The sequence below is a fragment of the Ranitomeya variabilis genome, chromosome 8, assembly GCF_051348905.1.
Source record: "Ranitomeya variabilis isolate aRanVar5 chromosome 8, aRanVar5.hap1, whole genome shotgun sequence".
Classification (NCBI taxonomy): Eukaryota; Metazoa; Chordata; class Amphibia; order Anura; family Dendrobatidae; genus Ranitomeya; species Ranitomeya variabilis.
In genome coordinates, this window is record NC_135239.1 from 143680694 (window position 1) to 143704414 (window position 23721).

The window sequence follows — 23721 nt, forward strand, 5'->3', positions numbered from 1 at the left end:
CGGTGATGTCACGTTAACTTCTGGAAGCAAACTCTGCATCCCCGAGGCGGGACCCAATCCTCCTGTGTGACTGGGCTGTGGGCGGAGTTTCTCCTGCAGCCAGGGGTCACGTGATGGGAATGAGCGGCCAGCAATAGCGCTACTCAGTCACACTTGGAAACAAGGTATTGGAAGAAAGCCTTATTTCCAAGGTCCGATCTACCCACTACACATTTTAGTGGACCACCTCTTTAACATAAATATGGAGAATCAATGTTAAAATTACAGTTTAATGTTTATCTTGTATCCCTAGAAATATAATAAAAAGTTTTCAAAGAATTACAGTATGTAACCCAGTGTACCAATGAAAAGTGTAGTTGGTCCTGCAGAAAGCAAGCGCATGCAGCCTTGTTGATGGGAAAAGTGATCTGGCAAAGCGCTTTATCATGCGGAAGCAACAGACCATTAAAAAATATATATAATAATTTGGAATTGCCATAATTGTGCACCTGTCGAAGAATGTCACTAGAAGAATGCAAAAACAGGATCTTTTAGTTCCTGCATTATTACGTTTTGAGCCATGAAAGACTCAGTGTCCTTAAAACGGTTGTATAGGCATCTGAAGTCATCAATGGCATATTGGTGGGGTTTGTTTGGGCATTTGATGTTGATGACCTACCAGTGATCCTAAGGATAGATCAGTGGCAGATCGATAGGAGTCTGCTATCCCGCACCCCCACTAATCAGATGTTATTTGCTCTGGTAAACACTTAAAACCTTGTTGCTCAGCGCAGATCCATTGAAAGTGATAACATCCAGCTGCTGCTGGAGCAAATAACATCTGATCAGTTGGGGTGCTATGTATTGGACACCCACTAATCATATGCCCAGAGAACCCCTTTAAATAGCAGATTCATTAGCAATTTTAAGGAGAAACATTTTGTCTGGACATTTTAAACCTTATTCCTGTCAAATTGTTTGGAGCTAAAGCTTGCAAAACTTGGTTTGCTTGCACACTTTTGCTAAAGTCACATGGCTATTAGCCATAAGCAAACTGCGTATTTCTAGTCATTGAGCAGAAAATCTTCATGGCTTTTAGGAAACAATAATTAAGAGCCCAATTGACATTTAAAAAAAATCGGGATGCCCCGAATTACTCAGCACCGCTGATTAGGAAGAGCCCCCAACCTGTAGAGAACGTGGAAGCAGCTAATATGACCCCATAACTTCAGTATGGTGGGCTGCGTTGTTGAAGATGCTCAGTGGCAATGGGAGATGCTTGTGTTAAATGTGTTTCTATCTCATGATGTTGCTAGATAAGAGTAAAGTTAGATTGAATTTGTGGCTCTTCACATTAATGATATACATTGAAAGTATTGCTTTGGCAGCACAACATTGCTAGCATCATATACTGACTTGTTCCATTTGTCATGTTATGGATTTGTTCTGAATTTGTCATTTTGCTCCGCTGTCATTCAAGGAACTGTTGAGCGTTTATGTACATTTTTCGTTGCTTGTCCTCAGTCCCTTATTGTTTCAGATTGCTCACAGCATGGTTAGTTTGTCAGCCCCATGAAATCTTTATCTGCCCCAATCATTGTAGAAAACAAGCAAGTTTGTAATTGACTTGCCTTTTCTCTCTGCTGCTGCTCTGCTACAAAAGTTTGTCAAACTTTTACTGCGTGTTGCCAAGGAGAGTGACCACCAGAGCCTGGCCAGTAGCTATATCCCAGTCTGAGGTGTTAACTCATTGGATCTCAGCAAGCTCTCTCCTTCTCATTATAATCTTGCAGTCTAGACATGCTGCTTATCATGAAATGACCATTTGGGTGTTTAAACAGCTGCTCACATCCATCCTCAACCACCCCACCTCCTCGACACACCCACCCTGTCAGCTCCTGATTTAGGGTACCGTCACACAGTGCCATTTTCATCGCTACGACGGCACGATTCGTGACGTTGCAGCGTCGTATAAGTATCGCTCCAGCGTCGTATACTGCGGTCACACGTTGCAATACACGGCGCTGGAGCGATAATTTCATGACGTATTTGCGATGTAGAAGCCGTTGGTTACTGTGCGCACATCGTATACAACCTGTGTCACACAATGCAATCATGCCGCCACAGCGGGACACTAGACGACGAAAGAAAGTTTCAAACGATCTGCTACAACGTACGATTCTCAGCGGGGATCCGGATCGCAGTAGCGTGTCAGACACAACGATATCGTAAATGCATCGCTGGAACGTCACGAATCGTGCCGTTGTAGCGATCAAAATTGCACTGTGTGACGGTACCCTAAGAATTATCAGTCCAGCACCATCAAAATCCTCAGATGCCCCACCCGCCATTGACTGTTTTCTAGAACCGCTCCCCTAGTCACTGCTGACTTACCCTGTGCTTGTTCATAAGCACTGTTATCTAGAAGTAAGACAATGCTGCTAAACCTGAATGGTCTCTCAAGTAGGAGTGCCCCACCCCTGCCCGCAACAAGGAAGTGAGGAGGCAGGATAGATGTGTGCTGCTGAAAATAAAGATAACATGTCAGGCAATTTCTTCTGCCCAAACCACAGGTAGCGTGAACTCCTGCCTAGCTGTTCAATTACAGCCACTTATGACTTTATGAAATACTCCAACTTTTCAGAAAAAATATGCTTTTGAAGATCTAGCCGGGGAGGAGCTCTACTAGTCTGATCTCGGTGCCACAATAGGTGATTGACCAGTCTGTTCATATGTACCCATGTAGAGGCCGATCAATCACCGTAATATTTTCTCTGAAACACTGGAGCATTTTGGTGAATATACTGGGCTGTAATCGTGCAACCAGGCTGTGATTCATGTTGCCTTCAGTTTGGGCAGCATGAATCACCTGATAGGTTCATTTTAATAATGCAAGCCAGATTTTTCATTGTAAAATCATTACTACACTATCCATTGTCATCCTAAAGGCAGGGTTTTTTTTTGTTTTACCAGAGTGTTTCGACCTCCTACTAAACACTGAGTCCTCTCTAAAGTAATTGCTTATTTCTCCCTCTTTTCAAATGCATGTTCTGCTTAGGTAAATGACTTGGCCAAATGAGTCTTTGTCTGCAGCCATTTCTTAGCTAAATCTAAGCTAAAGACACTTTCCCTATTTGTTTTTTGTTGTTACAATGCATCTAAAATAAAATAAAAAATATGCAAATACAGACCTCCGATTGTAAGTTTGGGGTGAAAGGTCCTGGTTCTTAAAGCGAACCGGTCAGCTGGATTTTGCGAAGTACACTACAGACATTGTCAGGTTGCTAAACTGATTAAAATGATACCTGGGGTGAAGAAATCAGTCTTGTGGTTCTTGTGTAATCAGTGTTAGAAGTTTTCAGTTAATGAGATGCCCATGCTCCCGGGCGGGACTGTAAGCAGGGTCTTATCTTCCTGCTCTAAGCCAGAGAAACAAGGAAAGAGCTGTCCACAGGCCTCCCCGAAACAGTCTCTCTCTCTGTCTCTATGATGAGGGACATATTTGTGCTTTGGGCTATTTGTGGGCCCGGTACAAGTAGACTGCCTGCACACCTAGGAGAGTGCCAGGCACTGGAATGAAATGCTGTTTTCACATATCCAGCAGACCATTATTTCTGCATGTGGAAAAGAGGCACCAACAAGGCTCTTGGTCTGTGGGTCTTGGTGGTCACAGGATTGCCAGGATGCTGCTAATCAGAGTGCCACTATTGTCACTATTATATTTGTCACTATTATACAGTTAATTACTCTAGAAGTAGGGTTGCTTTTTAGTCTCCGATACATCTAAAGGTATTGTAAAAAAATGAATTTAGCCAAAGGTCCTTCATGACCTTGAAAGGAACAGTTAAAATAATTGCATTGATTTAATAAATATACCGTATATACTCGAGTATAAGCCGTCCCCCCCTAATTTTGCCACAAAAAACTGGGAAAACTTATTGACTCGAGTATAAGCCTAGGGTGGGAAATGCAGCAGCTACCGGTGAATTTCAAAATTAAAAATAGATGCTCCATACCGTTCATTATGGCCCCATAGATGCTTGACATAAAGCTGTGCCACATATAATGCTCTGCACCGTTCATTATGGCCCCATAGATGCTCGACATAAAGCTGTGCCACATATAATGTGCTGCACCGTTCATTATGGCCCCATAGATGCTCCACATAAAGCTGTGCCATATATAATGCTCTGCACCGTTCATTATGGCCCCATAGGTGCTCCATAGAAAGCTGTGCCATATACAATGCTCTGCACCTTTGATTATGGCCCCATAGAAAGCTGTGCCATATACAATGCTCTGCACCTTTGATTATGGCCCCATAGATAGCTGTGCCATATATAATGCCCTGTACCTTTGATTATGGCCCCATAGATAGCTGTGCCATATACAATGCTCTGCACCTTTGATTATGGCCCCATGGATAGCTGTGCCATATACAATGCTCTGCACCTTTGATTATGGCCCCATAGATAGCTGTGCCATATATAATGCCCTGCACCTTTGATTATGGCCCCATAGATAGCTGTGCCATATAAAATGCTCTGCACCTTTGATTATGGCCCCATAGAAAGCTGTGCCATATACAATGCTCTGCACCTTTGATTATGGCCCCATAGATAGCTGTGCCATATATAATGCTCTGCACCTTTGACCTTTGATTATGGCCCCATAGATGCTCCACATAAAGCTGTGCCTTATATATAGTGCTCTGCACCGTTGCCCCATAGATGCTCCACATAAAGCTGTGCCTTATATATAGTGCTCTGCACCGTTGCCCCATAGATGCTCCACATAAAGCTGTGCCTTATATATAGTGCTCTGCACCGTTGCCCCATAGATGCTCCACATAAAGCTGTGCCTTATATATAGTGCTCTGCACCGTTGCCCCATAGATGCTCCACATAAAGCTTTGCCTTATATATAATGCTCTGCACCGTTGCCCCATAGATACTCCACATAAATCTGTGCCATTGCTGCTGCTGCAATAAAAAAAACAAAACACATACTCACCTCTCTTGCTTGCAGCTCCTCAGCGTCCCGTCCCGGCATCTCTCCGCACTGACTGATCAGGCAGAGGGCGGCGCGCACACTATATGCGTCATCGCGCCCTCTGACCTGAACAGTCAGAACAAGAGGACGCGAAGACTGAGCGGCGCCCGGCGGGTGGAACGAGGGAAGGTAAATATGTAATACTTACCTGCTCCCGGCGTCCCGCTCCTTCCCCCGGACAGCTGGTCTTCGGTGCCGCAGCCTCTTCCTCTGTCAGCGGTCACCGGCACCGCTGATTAGAGAAATGAATTATGCGGCTCCGCCCCTGTGGGAGGTGGAGCAGCCTATTCATTTCTCTAATGAGCGGTCCCACGTGACCGCTGAACAGGGGAAGAGCTGCGGCACCGAAGACCGTGGGACGGGCAGGGGGAGCGCCAGGAGCGCCGGGACTAGGTGAGTATGCCTCAGCGCCCTCTCCCCCTCACCCGCCGACCGTGACTCGAGTATAAGCCGAGGGGCACTTTCAGCCCAAAAATTTGGGCTGAAAATCTCGGTTTATACTCGAGTATATACGGTAATTGAAAAACTAACAAAGCAATGTAGAATAAAGCCCACACAATACCCCCAATTGCTATCACAGTGTTAGTGCCAGCTCTATTACTCTATGGAAATGTACACAAGTTCATTATTTGCAGCAGATTATTGTCCTGCAAATATAGGACTATTGGCAGGAATAATGGTTTCATTTGGGTGAAAGACACTGCAGGAATTCACACCTTGGGAATTTGAAAAAACTCTTTGGTTAAAATCGGCAAGGAGGAAAATGGCAGCATGACTTTTTTTCAGAAATCTGTTACTTTTTTGTACACAGGAGAAAGTCAGTGTTACCAAGCCCTAAATGCGAAGTGTCATCCATTTGATGATGCACAATGATGAGTACAAATAGAGTGGTGTATATAAAGATTCTAATCTATGATTGCTGGGAAAGATAAATATTTTTTCAGATTGTTTTTAAAATTGTAGTTGATGAGCGAACATTAAAATCTACTAAACTGTATGTGATTCTTGAAGATCTAAAGTTATTTTAAAAATCTGTTCACTCTGTGCCTATGTTTTCAATGGAGATTTGTTTCTCCATCATTACCAGCAACATACCCTGAGTATCTGATCCTTGGAGTAATAATACATCATTCTATTTCTCAATTCTTACTGAAAACTGTTTATAAATGTGTTTTAATTTAGATGCATTGGCCCGATAGAAAACAAACATATATATGGTACATATTTGGTTGCAGAAGTCCAGATATATATATTTTAATGTGTGAGTACGGTATATATACAGCGGGTGAAATAAGTATTGAACACGTCACCAATTTTCTAAGTAAATATATTTGTAAAGGTGTTCTTCACATGAAATTCTCACCCGATTCCAGTAACAACCCATCCAATCTGTAAAGGCAAAGAAGTCAAACCATAGATGTAATTAAATTAAGTTGTGTAGTAATGAGGAATGACACAAGGAAAAAGTGTTGAACACATGAAGAGGTGCAAAAAGCTATAGAAAGTCATGACACCAGCTGAAGTCTTTCAATAATTAGAAAGCAATCCCGAATATCAGCTGGTTCAACTGATGGCCTATAAAAAGGTGTCTCATTACCAAGGTGCCACACAAAAAACATCTCATGATGGGTAAAATCAGCTGTCTCAAGACCTTTGCAACCTTATTGTTTTAAAATATACAGATGGCATTGGTTACAGGGGGATATAATGCGGGATTGGAAAGAACATAATTTCACCATAAACCAGCCACGACCAGGTGCTCCCCGCAAGATTCCAGACAAAGGAGTGAAGACAAATATCAGAACTTTTCCAACAGCCAAGAACCACATGTGGAGAGCTAAAAAAAATGTGTAATCAACAGGTACAATTGTTTCAAAGAAAGTACTGCACTCAAATTCCATGGCCTGTAGGCACGCTCACCACGCCAAGACTCCATTGCTGAACAAAAATCATGTTAAAGTGCTTTTTAAGGTTTGCTCAAAAAAATTTATACAAGCCAGTGAAATACAGGGGGATTATAGTCTAGTTAGATGAGCCCAAAATTGAACTGTTTGGATCTCATAATACACATCATGTTTGGAGGCAGATGGGTACTGCATATCACCCCAAAGCACCATACCAACAGTGAAGTTTGCAGGTGGGAACATCATGGTGTGGGGATTTTTTTCAGCATATGGCACTGGCAAACTAAGTTGAAGAAAGGATCAATGGACAGACCTACCAAGACAGTCTTGATAAAATCTGCTGACATATACCAGGATGATGTTGACACAAGGGTGGACATTTCTGCAAGGCAATGATCACAAACACACAGCCAGGAAAGCTCTCAGTTGGTTTCAGAGAGAAAATAAAGCTGTTAGAATGGCCTAGCCGATCACCTGGCCTGAATCCAATAGAACATTTATGGAAGGAACTAAAGCTCAGAGTTCATAGGAGCCCATGGGACCTTCAGGATTTGAAGAGTGTGTGGTAGAAAAGGCCAAAGTCGCAGCTGAGCAATGCATGCAACTAGTTTCTCCATACAGGAGGCGTCTTGAAGCTGTCATCGCCACCAAAGGCTTTTATACAAAGTATTAAATTTCATTAAGCGTGTTTAATACTTTTTTCCTGTGTAATTTCTCATTATTACACATATGGTAACTTAATTTATGGACATCTATGGTTTGATTTCTTTGTCTGTGTGGATTGTATATGTTACCAACATCTGGTGAGAATTTCAATAACTCCTTTACAAATATATTTACTTAAAAAAAAAATTGTGAAATATTTTGTGTGTGTGTTTAGCATCCATATCTCTGATATTGGTGACTTAAGTTAAACCATATCTCTAAGCGGAGCAAGATGACAAACTCTACCCTTGTCTCTGAACCTTGTTTTATTAGTTTTTGTTTAATCCTCCCTTTTGATTTGCTGTGATGATTTTGCTGCTTGTAATCCCATTTCAAGAGAATCCTTTGCTAATCTGTGCTTTGCATTGGCTTTCTGCTTTGTCTTGTCTGTTTTTGTCTGGCTTTTGTCATGCCCACCCCAACCCTGCTTTTTTTTTTCTCTGTTTTATGTTCATTTCTTGCCCTTCCCTTGCTTGTACCTGTGGTGGCTTTGATTGCAATGAAATCCCAAAAATCCTTTATATTAAAAAATTACCTGGGCTCGTGGCTTGGCCTGATGTGACCTCCTGCGTACACCCTGTCTCTCTCCTGCAACATCCTCTGACTGATGGCTTCCCGTCTCGCGTGGTTCGGCGGTCGTTGCGTGAACGCACAGTTCACCCAAATATGGCCTTCTTGCTGATAGGTACCACTTCTGTGAGAAATGCTTCAACGAGATCCAAGGGGAGAGTGTGTCTCTAGGTGACGACCCCACACAACCACAAACGTAAGTGAAGATATTTCTCTTAAATGTAGCATTTGTATGTGTATATGACTTTGTAGTTTTGAGATGTAAAATGATATTAAGTGCATATATTGTATTATGTGAGGGAGCATTGCTGTTAAGGCTTTGTACTTGCACAGGTTACTGACTTGTCACATGTTAGGTTCAGATAGTGGGGGGGCATTTATTAGGACTGCACATTTTGTGCTGGTCTTAATAAACCTGGCGTATTTTTCATCAAGGTTTTTTTTTGTTTTTTTCTTGGTGTAGGCTTGTACCTCTTAATAAATCCGACTCATTTCTTGCCATGCAGTTGCCAAAATAATTAATTTACCCGTCACATTTACTCAGATTCTTATGCTCACTGAGGCCCTCCGCTCTTTTGCAAAACCCACCCACTATTTAGAAACATTTTACAAGTTGCAGATTGTGGTGTGCACCATGATTTTCACCTTTTTCTTTACACTAGTAAGTTTTGTAAATGCGGTGGCCTGCGGTTTTCCTGGGTGGTGCTGGCTTTACAGCCCATTTATCTGAAGGTTTGTTCAAAATCCAAACAAAAATGAGCTTGGGGCAGATGTTAAAATCCGTGGCATGCTCTAATGTCCATGCAGATTCCCTCTGATACAAGCTAATTAGGGTTTTGTGTGATAGCAAATAAGTATCCACGTGTGTTATGACATCCCACATATAGATACCTTTTGGTGGCCAAAAGTCTGTTAAACTTGTCAGATTTTTGTAATAAATCTTCCTCCTACTTGTATAAAATTTATACAGAAAAACCTTTACATTACTGTAGTTCACACAATCCACTGTCCAATAGAGCAGTCATTTATTTTTTTCTACTGTGATTGTTGAGTTGATCTATTGAAATAAAGTACATAAACACAAATCTTTTACATTTAAATGACAATGTCAGAAAGAAATCTCTTCAAAAAACGTTAGCAGGAGTTCCGTTGTCCAGGCAGTCATGTTAAGTTATGTTCAGGCCTAAAATCCTTTCTGCTGTAGGTTTACTCTGAATTACCACATACTGTCAGTGGTAGGAGACTGTGCTGCTGAAGCTTGTCTGTAGCTAGATGGGCACTAAGGGAGTATCACCAGGCCATATATCAAACACTATTGAATCACAAACAATGTCCAAGTAACAATTGGTAAATATTACACACATGAATATACAACAGTGAATCTAGATTACCAAAAAAGGCATAGCATGATGGGGCACGTGGTAAGCATTAGTGCCAAGTATTCTGATATAAGCACATGAGGCACGATAACATGAACGACCATCCAACGGAGTTGTGGCCAAAACCACAAGAGCCAGAGAATGGGGCAGATAACACAAAACTCCCATACATACACCCACTCTTACACACACTTACAAGCTCAATCACACATATCCCAACCCTCCAGCCCAGACCAAGAACTGAGTACCATATGTGGAGAGCAAACACACCAGGGCTTCAATAAGGCAACATCAGAAGACTCACAATGGGAGCTGGTGGCTCTATATGTGCTATACATGTACATAAAAACTGTATGGTAGTAAGCTGTGTGAAAGTCTATATATTCTTAGCTTGTTTCCTTCACTGATTTGGTTTTGTTCATTTTAGAACAATCAGCAAAGACCAGTTCTCCAAACGGAAAAATGACACTCTGGATCCAGAACTGTATGTATTCGCTGCAATTTACTTTTTCAGTAAATTAACGGTTTTCAATGCTGTTGGGAAAGATAATGTTGTTCGATTATGCATTGGTCAGATACTGACAGCTTTGTTTCCATGTTTTGCAAAGTTCAAAGAGAAAAGTACCGGCACCAGACAACAGCAGCGGCTGATGGAACGGTGTTTGGTGCTCTGCATAAAGTGCTTAAATGTGCAATATTGAAGAAAAAAGATGCGGCACTCACCAGTTCGATTGAGTGTGAGAGAGTCCTTTATTTCATACCTTGGGACTAAGACTAAAACATGATGTGCAGGTTACAGAGGCAGCGGGGAGAGACTGTCAATTCTTGCTGCCTCTGTAACCTGCACGTCATGTTTTAGTCCTAGTCCCAAGGTATGAAATAAAGGACTTTTTCACACACATTCGAACTGGTGAGTGCCGCATCTTTTTTTCTTCAATATAGCACATTTCCATGTTTTGGCTGATTTATATAGTTTTCTGCTTCTAGATCCCAGCCGCCAGAGGCGAGGTTACAAATACATCTATGCTTCGCGGTTTGTGTAACTCCCATAGACAGAAATGAGAACTACTGAGACAGTGTAGTAAAGTGAGCTGCTCACTGTGCTGTGCTGTTTCTGTGACTCCCATTCATTTCTATGGGAGTTACACCTGTAGCCCACCTGTACTCGGCGGTTTTTGTAAACCTGCTTGTGGTGTCCAGGGCTTGGTTATTACTGTCTTTGCCATGAAAGTTATAGATGAAAATAACCCTTTAAAAGAGTTTGTACAAGTCTACTATTTCATGGTCTATATTAAAATGTAGTTATCTTGGGACAATAAAATGAAGTATCATTGCAGGCAGTAATCATTCCCAATGTCCCATGATTACAGACCACAAGCAAAACAAGGTGTAGAGGACAGATGGTAGGCAATAGGAATTTAACCTGTAGCCATAAGGACACACAGGTCTGCCTTAACTAATGGGCTAGGATGTAGTTTAAAGGCTTAATTTTAAGGGTTTTTTTTTCTCACCTTGCTACACTAAATTATTAAAATAATTTACAGTGAATTTGACCATACAAATGTTTTGAGGGCATAGGCGTTAAAGTAGGTCTGTAAAACAAATTCGGAAACTTTCTGCAAACCCTCCCCCCCCCCCAAAAGAAAAAAAATTATTAAACTCTTAAGGGCACTCATACACCTTGGATGGCTGTTACTCGGTCAACTGCCTCGTTGGATTGCTGTTGTTTAATCAACTACCAACTTCTCTATACATGCAGTACAGGCCAAAAGTTTTGACACACCTTCTCATTTAAAGATTTTTCGGTATTTTCGTGACTATGAAAATTGTAAATTCACACTGAAGGCATCAAAACTATGAATTAACACATGTGGAATTATATACTTAACAAAAAAGTGTGAAACAACTGAAAATATGTCTTATATTCTAGGTTCTTCAAAGTAGCAACATTTTGCTTTGATGACTGCTTTGCACACTCTTGGCATTGTCTTGATGAGCTTCAAGAAGTAGTCACCGGAAATGGTCTTCCAACAATCTTGAAGGAGTTCCCAGAGATGCTTAGCACTTGTTGGCCCTTTTGCCTTCACTCTGCGGTCCAGCTCACCCCAAACCATGTCGATTGGGTTCAGGTCTGGTGACTGTGGAGGCCAGGTCATCTGGCGTAGCACCCCATCACTCTCCTTCTTGGTCAAATGGCCCTTACACAGCCTGGAGGTGTGTTTGGGGTCATTGTCCTGTTGAAAAATAAATGATGGTCCAACCAAACACCTACCGGATGGAATAGCATGCCGCTGCAAGATGCTGTGGTAGCCATGCTGGTTCAGTATGCCTTCAATTTTGAATAAATCCCCAACAGTGTCACCAGCAAAGCACCCCCACACCACCTCCTCCATGGTTCACGGTGGGAACCAGGCATGTAGAGTCCATCCATTCACCTTTTCTGCGTCGCACAAAGGCTCGGTGGTTGGAACCAAAGATCCCAAATTTGGACTCATCAGACCAAAGCACAGATTTCCACTGGTCTAATGTCCATTCCTTGTGTTCTTTAGCCCAAACCAGTCTCTTCTGCTTGTTGCCTGTCCTTAGCAGTAGTTTCCTAGCAGCTATTTTACATGAAGGCCAGCTGCACAAAGTCTCCTCTTAACAGTTGTTGAAGAGATGTGTCTGCTGCTAGAACTCTGTGTGGCATTGACCTGGTCTCTAATCTGAGCTGCTGTTAACCTGCGATTTCTGAGACTAGTGACTCAGATAAACTTATCCTCAGAAGCAGAGGTGACTCTTGGTCTTCCTTTCCTCATGTGAGCCAGTTTCTTTGTAGCGCTTGATGGTTTTTGCTACTGCACTTGGTGACATTTTCAAAGCTTTCCCAATTTTTTGGACTGACTGACCTTCATTTCTTAAAGTAATGATGGCCACTCATTTTTCTTTACTTAACTTAGCCTTAGCTTTGCTTTTTTCTTGCCATAATACAAATTCTAACAGTCTATTCAGTAGGACTATCAGCTGTGTATCCACCAGACTTCTGCACAACACAACTGATGGTCCCAACCCCATTTATAAGGCAAGAAATCCCACTTATTAAACCTGACAGGGCACACCTGTGAAGTGAAAACCATTTCCGATGACAACCTCTTGAAGCTCATCAAGAGAATGCTTAGTGTGCAAAGCAGTCATCAACGCAAAAGGTGGCTTCTTTGAAGAACATAGAATATAAGACATATTTTCAGTTGTTTCACACTTTTTTAAGTATATAATTCCACATGTGTTAATTCATAGTTTTGATGCCTTCAGTGTGAATTTACAATTTGCATAGTCATGAAAATACAGAAAAATCTTTAAATGAGAAGGTGTGTCCAGAATTTTGGTCTGTACTGTATGAACTCGCGAACAAGTGTATATGTGTTTTCAATGGGGCAACAACTTGTCTCCTGGTAAAATAGATTCAAGGTTTTGAATTTGGTTAATCCTGAACTCTCCTAAAATTATGCGTACACGGGAGAGTCAGAAGCTGCCATGCACATTAGGTGGTCATCTATTCCCCTTTGAGAAAGTAAGCACACGAAACTCGTGTCAAGGGGGCTGCAGCGGTCTGGACTCACTATGGGTAAGCTATTGTATGGGTGGTATGGGTTGCTGTAACATTGACACATGGATACCTTATACTTGTATTTATATTGATTTCCATTCTGTGCTATCCATGTGCACTCATGATTTCTACCCGCCCAGCTTTCTCAGGTCCCATTATTCCTTGACCCTTACACCCATCCCCTGCCTACCTTCGTGTCTCCTCCACCTATATGTACTTTGTTCATGTTGTCTAATCTGTTACTGTGATTTTGACTATCAATATTGCTTATTTATTAAGTGTGGATTGTTGCCACACCGTTTTTTCTAAGTGTTTCACATTAGGAGGTCGAGGAGTCCCACTGAAAACCGTACATTTGTTTAGTGTAAATCTAATGTGTATGTAACATAGTAACATAGTAACATAGTTAGTAAGGCCGAAAAAAGACATTTGTCCATCCAGTTCAGCCTATATTCCTATATTCCATCATAATAAATCCCCAGATCTACATCCTTCTACAGAACCTAATAATTGTATGATACAATATTGTTCTGCTCCAGGAAGACATCCAGGCCTCTCTTGAACCCCTCGACTGAGTTCGCCATCACCACCTCCTCAGGCAAGCAATTCCAGATTCTCACTGCCCTAACAGTAAAGAATCCTCTTCTATGTTGGTGGAAAAACCTTCTCTCCTCCAGACGCAAAGAATGCCCCCTTGTGCCCGTCAGGTTAGGGGACAGGACAATAAGGACAATGTAGGACAATGTAGGTTAGGGACAGGACAATAAGAAAGGCTTTCTGTCTTCTCATGATAGCATTTTGTCGTCTTTTTGACACTAAACACAGCTTTAGTGTGCCTTTTTAGATGGTTTGTCTGGTCTTAAACTACAAGCTTGCAATCACTCTATGTGACTGCAGACTTGTGAATCCTAATATTGTGCTTTGAGGATTCTCTTGGGGGGCGGTCATACAGCTGCAGGTATTTGACATGCATGCACCCGGCCACATTCTGACTACTGTTTCCGGCCTCTCTCAATACACTTACATTGAGCGAGGCTGTGCCCATCTAGTTGGAATGTGGCCGGGAGTATGCATTTCTCATGCCTGCTGCCACATAACCACCGTTCCTGATGCCAGCATCGGAAAAATTCTCCTGCTTCACAATGTGCTTGTGAGTGTTCCCAGGTCTGCAGTCGCATAGACTGCAGACTTAGTTTAAGACCCAAAAAAATGATGAAGGACAGCATCCAATCCAGGTGAAAAAGCTTCTTTTATTGTGCCAAGTGCAACGTTTCAACCATCAAAGGTCTTTTTCAAGCATACAAAATGATTAAAATGGCGTCTTAGTTTAAGACCAGACAACTCCTTTCATTAGGTGTGTATAGGCTATTTGTATAGCTCTTTACCCGGAGTTACACTACCGTAGAATATGGGCGTGTTGTATGAGAGAAAACATCGCATAGCGCTCCGCCCAGTGTTAATCTATGGGGCAGCTCCCATCATCCTTTTGTTCCTCAGGCGTATTTGACGTGCGTGTAAAATTGTAGAATGCTGCGATTTTACTCGTATATCGTCAGAGACTCACCCATGCAAGTCTATGGGTGTGAGAAACTCGGACACCACACGGACCATCCGTCTAGCTTAAGACAAATACACACATTTCCTCATTTCAGCCCATTGAGCAATATAATTCAGTGGGAAAAATCAGAGAAAAGTAAAACCATACGCCTGTCATGCGCGCGAGAAAATCGCATTGCAAACGCATTACACACGTATGACCATACGGAGAACACTTGCGCGACTCTCGGCAAAAAAGACTCAGACCGGTTTTCCATACGTTTAGTGTGACGCTGGCCTTAAAGGGAAACCATCATCAGGAGATGACTAGTGATGAGCGAGTGTACTCGTTGCTTGGGTTTTCCTGAGCACACTCCAGTGGTCTCCCGAGTATTTGTAACTGCTCGGAGATTTCGTTTTTGTTGAGGCATCTGCATGATTTACGGCTGCTAGCCAGCCTGAGTACATGTGGGGGTTGCCTGGTTGCTAGGGAATCCTCACAGCGGGAAGAGAAACCTGCTGCCCGACTACCCCCCTGTCAGCGGGAAGAGAAACCTGCTGCCCGACTCCCCCTTCTGCGGCAAGAGAAACCTGCCCGACTACCCCCCGGTCAGCAGGAAGAGAAACCTGCTGCCCGACTGCCGCCCGGTCAGCAGGAAGAGAAACCTGCTGCCTGACTCCCCCCTGTCAGCGGGAAGAGAAACTTGCTGCCCAACTCCCCCTCTGTCAGCGGGAAGAGAAACCTGCCCGACTACCCCCCGGTCAGCGGGAAAAGAAACCTGCTGCCCAACTCCTCCCAGTCAGCAGGAAGAGAAACCTGCTGCCCGACTCCTCCCGGTCAGCAGGAAGAGAAACCTGCCCGACTACCCCCCGGTCAGCAGGAAGAGAAACCTGCTGCCCGACAACCCCACGGTCAGCAGGAAGAGAAACCTGCTGCCCGACTACCCCCCGGTCAGCGGGAAAAGAAACCTGCTGCCCGACTCCCCCTGTCAGAGGGAAGAGAAACCTGCTGCCCAACTCCTCCCGGTCAGAGGGAAGAGAAACCTGCTGCCCAAGTCCTCCCGGTCAGCAGGAAGAGAAACCTGCTGCCCGACTCCCCCTGTATGCGGGAAGAGAAACCTGCTGCCCGACTCCTCCCGGTCAGCAGGAAGAGAAACCTGCTGCCTGACTCCCCCCTGTCTGCGGGCTGAGAAACCTGCTGCCCGAATCCCCCCTGTCTGCGGGAAGAGAAACCTGCCCGACTACCCCCCGGTCAGCAGGAAGAGAAACCTGCTGCCCGACAACCCCACGGTCAGCAGGAAGAGAAACCTGCTGCCCGACTACCCCCCGGTCAGCGGGAAAAGAAACCTGCTGCCCGACTCCCCCTGTCAGAGGGAAGAGAAACCTGCTGCCCAACTCCTCCCGGTCAGAGGGAAGAGAAACCTGCTGCCCAACTCCTCCCGGTCAGCAGGAAGAGAAACCTGCTGCCCAACTCCTCCCGGTCAGCAGGAAGAGAAACCTGCTGCCCAAGTCCTCCCGGTCAGCAGGAAGAGAAACCTGCTGCCCGACTCCCCCTGTATGCGGGAAGAGAAACCTGCTGCCCGACTCCTCCCGGTCAGCAGGAAGAGAAACCTGCTGCCCGACTACCCCCCGGTCAGGAAGAGAAACCTGCTGCCTGACTCCCCCCTGTCTGCGGGAAGAGAAACCTGCTGCCCGAATCCCCCCTGTCTGCGGGAAGAGAAACCTGCCCGACTACCCCCCTGTCTGACGGAAGAGAAACCTGCCCGACTACCCACCTGTCTGACGGAAGAGAAACCTGCCCGACTACCCACCTGTCTGACGGAAGAGAAACCTGCCCGACTACCCACCTGTCTGAGGGAAGAGAAACCTGCCCGACTACCCCCCGGTCAGCGGGAAGAGAAACCTGCAGCCTGGTTTTTCGTTTGCGCGTTTTTGAAGTGGGACTAGCAAAAATACCAATTTTGTAATTTTTTTAAAAGGGTTTTTTTTTTTACCTGTGTGGTTAAATATGTTAAGTCTGGTTATTACGGGCACAAGGATACAAATGGTGATCAGATTTTTTTTTTTTTTTTTTTTTTACATTATAATTTTTTTATGGGATTTTTTTTTTTTTTTTTAAACTTTTTTTTTTTACGTCTATAGTCCCACGACCCCACCACCTTCAATGAGCTTGATCACACACCCAATACACTGCTGTAATGTGGCAGTGTATGTCTCCCTAAAAAGCTGATCACCATCTTTTTAGACCCTACCTTAGGAACAGACTAATAAAAGTAGGATCCCAGCTACCAAAGCAACCCATCGGTACCCGCAGTTGTCACATGGGGCTGCCTCACTGTCTAATTATTTAGATGGCACAGTTGGTTTTGACTGCAGCATGTAGAGGATTAAACTGGCCGAATCCGCACAAGCACTGATCCCAGCAACTCAAGCAGGAGCGTTCATCGCGAAGTAACACAGCTCCTCTCCTGCCACAGAGATCATGGTGGCAGTTACAGAACCCGTGTGATCAGCCCGATGGAAAGGTTTGTCGCAGGGCTAGAACTGTTACTTGGCTACGACATACAATTTCTTCATTGGCCAATAACCAGTTAATGCGTTTGGGGACCTTCAGACCTCATTTGCAGTTCATATACCAATGATAACAAAAATCTGCATCACTGGGTGGAAAAAGGCTCATGTACATGGCTGTATACTGATGTGGAAACCTGTATGGAAAGGTTTAGGAGAAACTCCAAATGTTTCACACATTTACCAGTTTTGATCAAATCAGGAAGGCAATCCGAGACTAGAGCACACAAGCAGGGTTTCTTGGTGTACTGGCTTGTCTGATCTCAGAAGCCAAGTGACAAGTTTTTATTACAACCACAGAGAGAAAAAAAACAATAGGAATGGCTTCTTACATTACATTACCTAAGAGAGAAGCTATTTTAAATGGAAAAATAACGAGTCATAAATTATGACTCCTGGAGACATTTATTATGAATTCCGCAGAAGTCCTTGAAGTTCGCTTTGTCCAATTAACTAGACTTTCAAAAATGGAAAATGAAAGCTTAACACTTAGACACATAGAGAACGTCCTGTTATTGCTTTTATGAATAACACTTATAAAACTATTATTAAAATACAAATTAGATATCGTATATAGGTAGATTTAATTGTCTAAAATAATAATCAAAACTAAATATAAAATATTTACCATACTACCATCTGCATTCAAATACTGTAAATTTATGCGAAGTATTTTCTGCTAGATTCTGAACTAAATAACAAAATATGTATATAAACCGCTATAACTGATTCTCAACTTTTACATGTACCTGCAAAGATAGAGGTGAGAAAGTAATTACCGTATTTTTCGGATTATGAGACGCCCCCCCCCCCCAAATTGGGGTGAAAATTAGGATGCGTCTTATAATGGCGTATATATCTTACCGGCTGCAGTGGAGCAGGGCCACTGCTGGAGGAGGCAAGAGTGGAGCGTTTTTGCAGGCCGCAGCCTGGGATATGGGGGTGTTCGGTGCTGCGGGGGCTCTGCTGACATTTTGAGAAAGCCCAGAGCCCCCCAGTTACATGGTTTCCTATATGGTGGACTCCGAGATAATGGCTGCTGCGGGCAGCGCATGCACAGATGGAGATCTCTGCACCAAGATCTCAGGAGATGAGATCTCATCTCCCGAGATGTCAATCTGTGCAGGCGCCACCCCTGGCAGCCATTTTCCCAGAGTCCGCCACACAGGAAACCATATAACTGCGGGGGCTGTGGGCTTTCACAAAATGTCAGCAGAGCCCCTGTAGCAACTTACATCCGCAGCCGTGCGCCACACATTTGAACACCCCCTCATCCCAGCCTGCAGCAACACTCCACTCTTGCCTCCTCCAGCAGCGACCCTGGGACCCCGCATCGCTGCAGCCACCAACCCCGGTAAGCCATAAGATGCATGGATTATAAGAATCGCCACCATTTTATTAAAAACATTTTTTTCCTATTTTCCTCCTCAAAATTTGTGGTGCGTCTTATAATCTGCAAAATACGGTAAATGTATCATCTGAATAAAGCCCATAAAGAAAGTAAAAGCCAGAATAAAAAAAAATATATATTTTTTTTTGTTTCTAGATTTGTGGAATGCTTGGAGTGTGGTCGAAAAATGCACCAGATATGTGTCCTGCATAATGAGACCATTTGGCCAACTGGGTAAGTTTGCATCAGTGATTTTTCACGTTCTTAATTAAAAAAAAAAAATCTGAACCATTGTTTTGGATCCTAATTTTATCAGTGTTTGGTCAATGTCAGTTTTTACCATTGGTGTTTACATCAGTGATTTTTGGAATTGCAAAAAAAAAAAAAATACTTTTCCCCTATCTATTGCATTGTTAATCATGGACAGCACATGGATTGTACACTGATGCAATTCTTGTGCTGTCCATGTTTTTCATGGATCCATAGACTTGTATGGGTGATTTTAATCCATGACGCTGATATATATACAGTGCTAGAAAAAAATCTTGGAATGTCCGCATCATGATTTCAATTCTTAAAAGCAGGGCTGTGGAGTCGGAGTCGTGGAGTCGGAGTTAGTTTTGGTCGGAGTCGGTAGAAATGTACCGGTTCCGACTCCAGCTTTAAAAAAAATGTATTAATATTTCATAATTGAACTTTCATATGAATTTTATAAATGTTACTCAAATACATATGTTCTATCAAACTATGAACAACAGTGGTAAGCAGTTCTGCTGGAGATAGAGACATTTCTTACTTCTTGTGTGTCACTGTTCTCCACTGCCCTTATTTAATCTTACAATGTATGAAAGTGAAAATGTGTTGCAAATTCTTAGTAGTAAAGCTCCTCCTCTAGACTAGATGTTTACTACCGTGTTTCCCCGAATATAAGCCAGTGTCTTATATTCTTTTTACCCCCAAAAGTCCCACTATGGCTTATTTTCGGGGTATGGCTTATATTAGCCAAAAAAAAGCGACTTTTTTTTTTTAACCAAAAAGTTAGTGCTCTGCACCATTATTGCCCCATAGCTGTGCCATACAGTGCTCTGCACCATTATTGCCCCATAGCTGTGCCATACAGTGCTCTGCACCATTATTGCCCCATAGTTGTGCCATACAGTGCTCTGAACCATTATTGCCCCATAGCTGTGCCATATAGTGCTCTGCACCGTCCATTATTGCCCCATAGCTGTGCCATACAGTGCTCTGCACCGTCCATTATTGCCCCATAGCTGTGCCATACAGTGCTCTGCACCGTCCATTATTGCCCCATAGCTGTGCCATATAGTGCTCTGCACCATTATTGCCCCATAGCTGTGCCATATAGTGCTCTGCACCATTATTGCCCCATAGCTGTGCCATATAGTGCTCTGCACCATTATTGCCCCATAGCTGTGCCATATAGTGCTCTGCACCATTATTGCCCCATAGCTGTGCCATATAGTGCTCTGCACCATTATTGCCACATAGCTGTGCCATATAGTGCTCTGCACCGTCCATTATTGCCCCATAGCTGTGCTGCTGCTGCTGCAATAAAAATAATAAAACACATACTCACCTCTCTTGCTTGCAGCTCCTCGGCGCCAACTTCCCGGCGTCTCTCCGCACTGACTGATCAGGCAGAGGGCGGCGCGCACACTATATGCGTCATCGCGCCCTCTGACCTGCACAGTCAGTGAGGAGAGACGCCGGGAAGATGGCGCGACGCCCGGCGTGTGGAACGCTGACAGGTGAATATGTCATACTTACCTGCTCCCGGCGTCCCGCTCCTTCCCCCGGACAGCTGGTCTTCGGTGCCGCAGCCTCTTCCTCTGTCAGCGGTCACCGGCACCGCTGATTAGAGAAATGAATTATGCGGCTCCGCCCCTATGGGAGGTGGAGCAGCCTATTCATTTCTCTAATGAGCGGTCCCACGTGACCGCTGAACAGGGGAAGAGGCTGCTGCACCGAAGACAGTGGGACGGGGAGGGGGAGCGTCAGGATCGCCGGGACTAGGTAAGTATGCCTCGGCGCCCTCTCCCCCTCACCCGCCGACCGGGGCACACAGAAAGTTAACCCTGCACTCGGGGCCACTAGAGAGAGGACAGAGGGGACCGAGGCAGTCAAAAGGTACCATGGCTTATATTTTCCACGTGTTTCCCACTACGGCTTATTTTCGGGGTATGGCTTATATTAGCCGCCCCTTCTCTACCCCCCACTACGGCTTATTATCGGGGGTGGCTTATTTTCGGGGAAACACGGTAGGTGTGTGTCTTCCAAGCATCTCACAGCTGCTCCTCAGAAGAGGAAGACTGTAAGAAGTATTATCCTTTCAACAAACTTTGCATCAGTTAACTGTGAGTACATGAGGAATAACAGTATTACTGACCACTATATCAGTTGTACGACCTGGCAATAATTTTGTACAATTGTTTTTAGGAAAAACAATTGTCATTTGGATTTTGAATGCAGAATTAAAAACCTGAGAATGTCAAAGAAGCGTCATATTAAGGCCATGTTCACACTTTGCGTGTTTTGCCGCGGATCCGCGGCGATTTTGATGCTGCGGGTCCGCAGCAGTTTCCATAGCGTTTACATGTAAACCCTATGGAAACAGCAATCCGCTGTGCACATGCTGCGGGAAAAAACGCGCAGAAACGCAGCGGTTTACTTTCCGCAGCATGTCACTTCTTTGTGCAGAATCGCTGCGATTCTGCACCCATAGGAATGCATTGATCCGCTAACTTCCCGCATGGGGCTGTGCCCACGATGCGGGAAGTAAGCGGATAATGTGCAGATGGTACCCGGGGTGGAGGAGAGAAGACTCTCCTCCAGGCCCTGGGAACCATATTTGTGTAAAAAAAAAAAAAAAGAATTAAAATAAAAAATAATGATATACTCACCTCTCAGCGCTGCACGCGGCCGTCCGGTATCAGGGTTGGTGTGCGAGCAGGGCCTGTGGTGACGTCGCGGTCACATGACCGTGACGTCACGAAGGTCCTTCTCGCACAGCATCTTTGGAACCGGACCGCCGCGTGCAGCGCCGAGGAGATCGGGACGTCAGAGGGTGAGTATATAACCATGTTTTATTATTTTTAACATTACTATTGATGCTGCATATGCAGCATCAATAGTATAGGAGTAAACCCGCAGCGGAAACCGCAAAACAAACCGCGATAAATCTGCAGGGATAACCGCAGCGGTTTTGCCCTGCAGATTTATCAAATCCGCTGCGGGAGAACCCGCAGAGGACGCCGCAAAGTGTGCACATAGCCTAAATCAGCTGTATTTGAACATTTCACCATCACTCAAGATAGAAAACATTGTCTGTCAGTGTATGACAAATGATCCAGACGAAAACAAATGCTGTGAAGCCAAGATCAGGTGCATATTCAGGCAAAGATAAAAATGCTCCTACCAGAGATTCTAATCTAAAGAGACATTTACAGGTCTTTCATCCAGAAGTACTGAAAGCAGTGGATTTGAAAGACTGCATCCAAACCAATGAACCAGTGCCCAGCTCTTCCAGCCAAACAAAGGAGCAGAGAACTTTGCAGCCATCAGTTGCAAGATATTTTGTCAGTGACAAAGTTACTGTGACAATGACAGTAGATACATTTAAAAAACAGATCATAGAGCTTGTTGTAAAGGATAGTGGGCCTATTTCATTTTCACGACCAGCTTTTATGTGTCTCAATGGGGAAATGGCCCGCAAGCTTGGTGTTTCTCTGGAGCGAGAGAGTATTAGAAAATTAGTAATCGAAGAAGCTTTTAAACACACGTCACAGAGTGAACTATTTTGCCATCAATGTCCGATTTGTTTGTGACAAAAATGAAATAGTTACCAAGACATTGGCAGTAAAAGACACCAAAGCTCATCACACCAGTGAGTTTCTCCAGGTCTTGGTGGAAAAGGTTCTGCAAGACTATGAACTTAAAAAAGAGCAAGTTCTTTCTGTCGTAACTGACAATGCTTCAAATATGATCAGTACTATTAAGCTAATGAATGAGAGTAATGATGGTGACCAGCAGCTAGAAGAAAATTCTGGGTCCACAGACACAGAAATGTTTGAAATAGAGGAACACAGTATTGTAACTGAGGAGCAAACTGAAGTTGCTTCAGATGAACAGCAACATGATAGTTTAGATGATCTTGTTGAAACTGTGTCAATACGTTCTTTCATTCATCACATGCGCTGTGTTGTGCATACGCTACAGCTGGCTATAAGAGACAGTCTGCAAGAAGGACATGCTGCTGCACTGATTGGCAAGGTGAGAAAATTGGCTACTGTTGCCAGAACCCCTAAAGTTGACTCAATTTTGAAGAGACGTGCTGGAAAAGGGGCAATTATTGATCAAGCCACACGATGGGGCAGTACTTACTTAATGATTCAGCGCTTGGTTGAACTGAAAACCTTTCTTGTAGACATGGCTAACCCTCAACTGACGCTAAATGAAAGTCAGTGGAATCAGGTGACTGAGCTGGAAAAATTGCTAGAGCACCCATTTACAGTGACTAAAAAATTACAAGCAGAGGACTTAACTCCAGGTATTTTCTTAAAGGCGTGGAAGAACCTGATGTTTCGCCTGTCCCAAAGAGGAGGGTTAATTGCAAGTGGCATTGCTACATCAATGAAACGAAGAGAGGAGCTACTATTACAAAATAACATTCTTTTGGCAGCTGTTTATGTAGACCCAATGCATCGGATTCTTCTAGATGATCAACAGCTAACTAAAGGAAAAGAAGCTCTGTTTGAAATAGCAGTAAGGATGAAAGGGTTGCAGAACAGTCAGGAGGAACAAGAAGAATTTGGTCGTCCTGCCACAGCTTCACCCTCATCAACTGATGAAGAATTTAATTTTGAAAAATATTTGGATCATAAGGACCATGCAAAGCGCTCCCGCATAGAAGAGTCATCCCCATCAAAGAACACAGCCAGTACATTTCAGCAGAATTTTTCATGTGCACTAAAAGAAATTGAGAAATTTGACCGTTCATCAAAAATAACAGTGCAACAAGTGATTCCTCTG

The 23721-nt window shown here is 43.8% G+C and overlaps 1 protein-coding gene across 4 annotated transcripts in view; it reads left to right on the forward strand.

Annotated features, from left to right (window-relative positions):
- Nucleotides 1-23721, forward strand: part of EP300 (EP300 lysine acetyltransferase) — a 185684-nt gene that overhangs the window by 123635 nt on the left and 38328 nt on the right. For 2 of the 4 annotated variants that reach the window (XM_077276079.1, XM_077276080.1), the window contains exons 20-22: nt 8296-8406; nt 10017-10073; nt 18829-18906. In XM_077276079.1, coding sequence (XP_077132194.1) covers nt 8296-8406; nt 10017-10073; nt 18829-18906 — 246 coding nt within the window. The remainder of the gene's footprint in view (nt 1-8295; nt 8407-10016; nt 10074-18828; nt 18907-23721) is intronic. The other 2 variants (XM_077276081.1, XM_077276082.1) reach the window with 1 other exon arrangement.